General features: G+C 44.7%; 1 protein-coding gene across 1 annotated transcript in view; it reads right to left on the reverse strand.

The window, feature by feature from the left end:
* Positions 1-3618, reverse strand: part of ITM2A (integral membrane protein 2A) — a 14772-nt gene extending 11154 nt beyond the window's left edge. The window contains exon 1 of the mRNA XM_009288107.1: positions 3598-3618. Within this exon, the coding sequence (XP_009286382.1) occupies positions 3598-3618 (21 nt within the window). The remainder of the gene's footprint in view (positions 1-3597) is intronic.
* Positions 3619-6564: the final 2946 nt, after the last annotated feature.

Consider the following 6564-nt stretch of genomic DNA (forward strand, 5'->3'; position numbering starts at 1 on the left):
CGGGAGGGCGGGAGCGCGGCCGGCCGCGCCGCGCTGTCCCCGGGGCAACGGCAAAGCCAGACGGCGCTCCCCGTGCTGGGAAGTTCAGCACGGCGTTGGCAGGGGGCCGGCGTCCCCTCTCAGCCCTACAAACCTCCTGCTGCCCCTCAGAAAGTGATGATGAATTAGAAATTGAATGTTTCCTAGGCGCCATTACAGCGGGCAGAGTACTTGAGCCCGAAAGGGAGATGTGCCATAAACTCCATGGGGGTGACGGAAGCTTCCCTTTCTCGTCATGTTTGTGTCGAGGACGGCACCCTGCCAGAGACGATCAGGTCCTTTCAGCAGTTAGGCGTCCGATCGGCCGGGGAATGCCGCCGCCTGTCCTGGCTGCTGAGGCCGAGCCCGCCATGCCGGCCCCTCACGCAGGCCTCACTGGAGCGGCCTTTATTCTCGTGGAGCTTTCTGGAAACGCCACGGCTGTCCCTGTGAAGGGGTAATGCGGCTCCGTGGCTGCACGGGGAGCTTCGCAGGCAAACCCCTTCCTTAAAAGACCTGCATCCTAAAACCAGCCTTGAAACCTGGGAGAGGCTGACTGTGGTGTGGGGAGGGCGAGGCGGTGAGGGGACAGCAGCGAGCGGTGGCAGGAGGCAGCGTCCGTTGCACGTTTCTCGAGCCTGCCTCCACAGCGATCACTTTATTTCCTTTTAGCTTTGTGCACTATTTGTGCAGACAATCATACATACGTCTAATACTCTGTATGTTACGCTGGGAGCGCATCACTGGTGAAAAGGAGGCGTCTCTGGGCCGCATTCAGCATGGCACAGGGATGGGATTATTTTTAGTCAAGCTACACTCCCTCCTCCTGTGAAATACGGCCTAAGGGATCTTTAACAGCCAAGGAGACAGACAAGGGCATCACCATTCATTTAATGTCTCCAAAGGGGGAGAAGAAGAAAAGGCTTCATGTGTTAGACTGTCTGAAACGATCTTCTCCTTCATATGGATGAAAGTCTGTATCCATCTCACTGGAATTTGACTTTACGGCTCTAGAAAGAAATCTGGTTTGAATCTGGTACCTACACCACTGAACTCTTCCAGCTGTAATTAAACAGAACTGAACACTACGCAAATACTGCAATAAGTGATTCTTCTAAGTGTAAACAAAATGCAGTGTGTATTCCAGCATTCAAAGCATGTTCCTGTTATTCTACAGATGCAATACCACTGTTATTTCCTTTCAAGGTCATAGGTTTGATATTGCTCCCTTTCATGTTAATAAGAATTTTGACTTTGACTTCAGTCAGAGAAGAACAAAGTCTTTTATGTCTATTTAACCTGACTTTGTCTAGTAACAGAAAACACTTTTTCCTCATTTTACCAAGAAACCAGTGAAAAATTAATTTTCATACTTCCTGGCTTTAGCATGTTAGGAATAAGTTAAGCCATACTCTCATCAAAGTCCCTGAAACACAGGTTTAAAAACAAATTGAGTTTCCTATACGGCCGATGCAATATCTGTACTCTACAACCTGGCAGTTTATAAATGATATGAATAATTTTCAGTGTCTTAATCTAGTATAATTACTTCGTGCTTAAACAGATTGACTTTATCTTCCAATCACCCAACACCTTTACTTGAAAAAGAACACAGAAATAAAACTGAAATAGACCCTTGCTATTTATCAAGACTAGTGTCTGTACATCCCGGCCCGCTCACTGTCTATGTTCTGTGATCTGTTACAAGGGATGGACGCACCTTGAAATATTGTGCTCGGGTAAAAATTAAAAAATACAAGGTTTTTTGACATTTGTCTGCACTCGCTGAATTTGTGAAACTGGAACTCTCATAAGATTTGGCATGATTTTTTTTGTGCATTTCTATTTGTAGCATCTGTGACAATCATTTATCTTAACGTGTTCAAAACTTATTTAAAATGTGCAGTGTCTGGGAGAAAGTAATCCCAGTATCATCAAACAATTTTTCCTATCCTTACGCACCTGATAATAACTGTCAATTCAGTCACTAACTACTCCTTCCAAATAAAGATCCTCCTACAATCGTCTTGACTGTATTTTGTAGAGCAGTTGCAACCTGAACTGCCAGGTCTGGGAAGACAAATTCCATCCTGAGATGCACAGACATGAGAAAATTCAGATTTTTTTACCATCCTGAAGTCGTCAGGCTGTTCGACTGAATAAATATTAGAGATCTCCGTGGGTGACTCCACCACAACACGCGTACGTAGTTAAGGACCGAAGCGCATATGCGCTTAGCGTGAGCTTGATACTCTCAGTGCACACTGCACAAGTTCACAGGTAACACGGGCTGTCCCCTGCGCAGAGCATTATACACGCACAGAGCATTGCACGGCCGAGCCCCAGCCCAGACTCAAGGTAGCACACGTACAGAAACAATAATTAATGCATGTAATTAATAATAGTTTTAAATATACACTATATCTAGCAATTGAATTTCTTTATGAGTAGCATAATTACTGAAAGAAGGACAACAAAAGGTAAACAGTAAGTATGTCATGTAGGACTGTTAAAAATGAAAGAGAAACTACAAACTTTCTCCTTTACGAAAGGAGACCTTCTCCAAATTTGACATTTCATGTTTATCCAGATGTCTGAAGTTCTACTTTTTGCCTCCGGTCCTTTTCCACCTCTCTTGCTAAGGCTTCCTCCTTCGTCACCTCCTCAGCCTGTTTTCCCTCACTCTCTAGCTCTGATACTCACTGTCTTCATTCCTTCTCTAATCAGTGACCCTCGGACCTCTTTTGCGTTTCTACCTCGCTCTTGTTTATAAGGCTGTTGATAAGGAATCTATCTGTATTTCAGACTACGAAATGGAAATGCTGAGAGCTGCCAGTATAAATGTTTGTAGAGGAAAGTTTTTCCCACTGGGTTGGGATGAATTTGGGCCCTTGACTGAGGATCTCTGTTCTGGACAGCGATTACTGTGTTTGCTCCGCTGACTTCCCTTACTGCCTGGCATGCTTTTCTTTGCTGCAGCAGTATTAGGTTAATATCTGTGGCAAAGAAAGCATGCATTACTCACTTCTACTGATTGCCTTGTTACAAAATACTGTAACAGGAATATTAGTTAAATGGAAAATAGCCTATTTACATTCAGGAGGAAGTCATGAGTCCATTTTCTCTGTAGGGACAAACTGTGGAAGTGATGAGCAGAAAAGTGAGCCTGAAGGAGACAGAGATGAAGAGGTGATTACCGATTAAGCAACAACGTCAAGAGCACGTCCTCTAACGACTGTGCTCAGACCGATGTTGAAGAGGACTCGCTGCCCACACAGCCGTTGCCTCACAGAACAGAATTCCACAAGAAATTCCAGTCCTCCAGAAAATCTGCAGAGCAAGCAGCACACCCAGAGTGATCAGCAACCCCAAACGATTAAAGGGCCAAATTCGCCTCCAGTGTAACTGCAGTGAGGCAAGCAGAATTACACCAGAGATATATTAGGAACCCAGAGCCTTGGCAGGTCTAAAAAAGCATTGCTAAACACTACTATTAGAGGAAAACCAATAAACACTCAAAGCTCAAGCTACGTCCTACTGAACTGACCAAATACGCATTTTTGGACACAGATTGTTTACCTTGGCATTGAGGAGTGTCATCTCGGGTTCCCCCTTTTTCCTTTCAGGCACACTTCCCCCCAAAACCACCCTTACGGATGGCATGCCCCAGCGATTCTCCCTCTGGCAAGGTGGGCTGGCTGAGGCTTGGTTTGCTCCACTGCTCGGCGGCACTGTGCTGCGAGTTCGTTCACCTGCCTGGGGCTGCTGTAGGCGAGGACCCCTGGACTGAGCAAGAGCCCTGGGCTGATCAGGGGCTGTTACTTGTTAGTCACCCTAAATGGGAAAGTGCTGTGGTTAACCCCACCCCTCCATCCTTGGCATTTTCTCTGTGTCCTAATCTCTACTTGCTAGTAAGAGTTGCGGGGTGGCGTCTCGGCCAGCCTGCTGGAATGCAGCGCAGCAGCGGCGGAGCCCACACCTACACCCCGCCGCCCGAGACTCAGCAGACATTGCTGCAATGGCCAGCCTCTTATCAGCGGCAGCAAAACAACCCGGCGTTGACCACGCTTGTGACCACAGTCGTAGTTTGAACTTAGTTTAATGACGAGCGTGGACACGGGTACATCTTGTTTGGCTACGCTGTCCCAGACCGTGCTGAACTCAGCATGTGCTTGCCCACAAATGCAGTTAAGCCAGAGCTGTACGTACACTGCGGCTGTGTGAAGATGTTCCCAGATCAACAGAGCTGCGTTGGCAGAGATCCCTAATGTGCTGTCAAAAGCGTGCGTTGACTGGTGTAGCTTGTTTGACTTGTTATGTGTGGGTTTACTTTGCAACATGTTGATAGGGCTGTGCACACAGGGGCAGCTCTTTTCTGGCTTAATGAAAATAGTACCTATAGAGACGGTACTCCTAAACTACGTAAGTGATTGCTGTGTAGGCAAATCATCAGTTTTACATCGATTAAGTCTTCCAGTGAAGACGCAGTTCTGAAAAAAGCCAAGGAAACAAGAGCTCTGGTTTGGTCTGGTTGTTTACATCCGTCTGTGTTGCATGCACCCCACTTGCATATAGAGTAGCTGTATCTGTTAACATGACATTAATAAAGGATTTATAGCTAGACAACTTTCCAGCTGGGGAGTTTTCTTATTTGCAGGATGATGTAATTAGGCACCCACTCTGAGCACTGCACTAAGAGGCTATAAAAGGTTTTGGAGCTGGGGTGAAAAATCACAGGTGAATCTTTCAAGGGCTTTAGCAGAGTTTTGTTAATCAGCCAGAGGTATATCAGAACTGGAATTGACAGTATACAGTTAGTAAAAAGCTATAGTGCAATTATAGAGACACCTTTCCTGCAAATGACACCCTACTTTCTGTCACTTTTCTACCTAAAGAAGACTAAGTATCTATTTTAGATATCATAGCAATATAACTAATTTATAAGAACTTTAAAGAACAATATATTTTATTGTATCACCTTACCTACCGAACTTCAGCCATTAATGCTAACAAATCACGCTGGTACTTGCCTTTGAGTAAGAATACATTACCAATTTTTGCAGCCCTTTTGCTTTCTTTTACCTAATGAAATAATACGAACTTTCGAAAAAGAAGCACTTACGGAAAATGAGCCTGCCTTCACCCTCATCTACTCCTATGGGCATTTTTTTAGCATACAGGTGTCCCTTTTCATCTGTGTGAAGCCTGTACTGTCAAAAATAGAAATACCGCAGAACACCTGTCCTAACAGCAGCTTGGGGTACAAATATTGTCAGTTAAAGAGATTTGTTGCTTTTTTTTCTGCAGATTGTCGGAGAAGTTGTACAACGGGGTGCAGATTTTCTGTTAAGGAGCAGAACAGGTGATAGTGGTATCCCGTTACGGTATTTATCTGTGAGCAAAGGGACCGACAACTCCGAGAGGCGAAGCCCCAACAAAGTTGCGGTGTCTGCTCCTGGGTGAAGATGAAAGCTGGTTCTGTAAGACACAGGCTGTCAAGCCCAGCTTGCGTTTCCTTTTTGCAATGCAGCGAGGAAGAAGTTTGTGTGATCGCACACACACAAACACACATATGCGCGAGCTTCCTCTTTACAGTGCAGAGAGGAAGAAACATGGTCACACACACGCACTCTCATACAGGCGCAAGCACATACTTACACAGACTGAGTTCAATGCAGATATGAAATACTATGTTGTCAAAACAGATCCTAACAAAATTGTCCATTTTTTAAAATGTATTTCTTTTGAGAAGATGGCTTTTGATTTTAAGGGAAAGGAAATCTACTGTCTACAGCATTTTTACAGACTACAGGTTTTACTGCAGAAGGTGTTTTCTGTTCATATGATAGATACCACATCATGATATGGGAAATAACTTGTGGTACTTTATTTTTCCTGTTCTGAGAAATCTCTTCATACTGAGGAGACATGTGGTGATGTTAGAAGTCTTCCATGGGACGCCATGCAATGCTATTTTTGAGTGTGTTGGCTCTCCAGCAGACAGCAGAGTTAACAGCATTTGCATTTTGAAGGAGTGGAATTAAGAAATCCCGAAAAAATAGTAGTTTTCTTCTATTGCACTTTTGTATGAAGCCCCCCCAGTTCAGAAAGAAAGTCTTTTTAAGGAAAGCAATTCAGGATATATTGAAATCTCACCAAGTTAATGTTAAAGACATGTGCATTGGCCTGAATTTAAGATCACAGAAACATGGGAATGTTTGTTGGAAGAGAATTCGGTTGGTTTTTAGTCCAGCCTCCCACTCAAAGTAGGACTATCACCAACATCAGATTGGGTTTTGTGTAGCTGAATCTTGAAAAACACTGAGGATGGAGGCTCCCCAACCTGCCCGGGTAACCTAGTCCAGTACGACACTATCTTCCTACCAATTTATTTTTTTTCCCCTAATGTCCAGCCTGTGCCTCCCAAGCCACAATTTGTGGCCATCGCACCTTGTTTCTACCTTCTGGCACTGTTGACAGGAGTTTGGTTCTGACACTCTGTAACTGCCCTTCACATAGTTGTGGGCAGCTCTTAGGTCACCCTTT

This window comes from Aptenodytes forsteri, unplaced genomic scaffold, assembly GCF_000699145.1.
Source record: "Aptenodytes forsteri isolate BGI_AS27 unplaced genomic scaffold, ASM69914v1 Scaffold72, whole genome shotgun sequence".
Lineage (NCBI taxonomy): Eukaryota > Metazoa > Chordata > Aves > Sphenisciformes > Spheniscidae > Aptenodytes > Aptenodytes forsteri.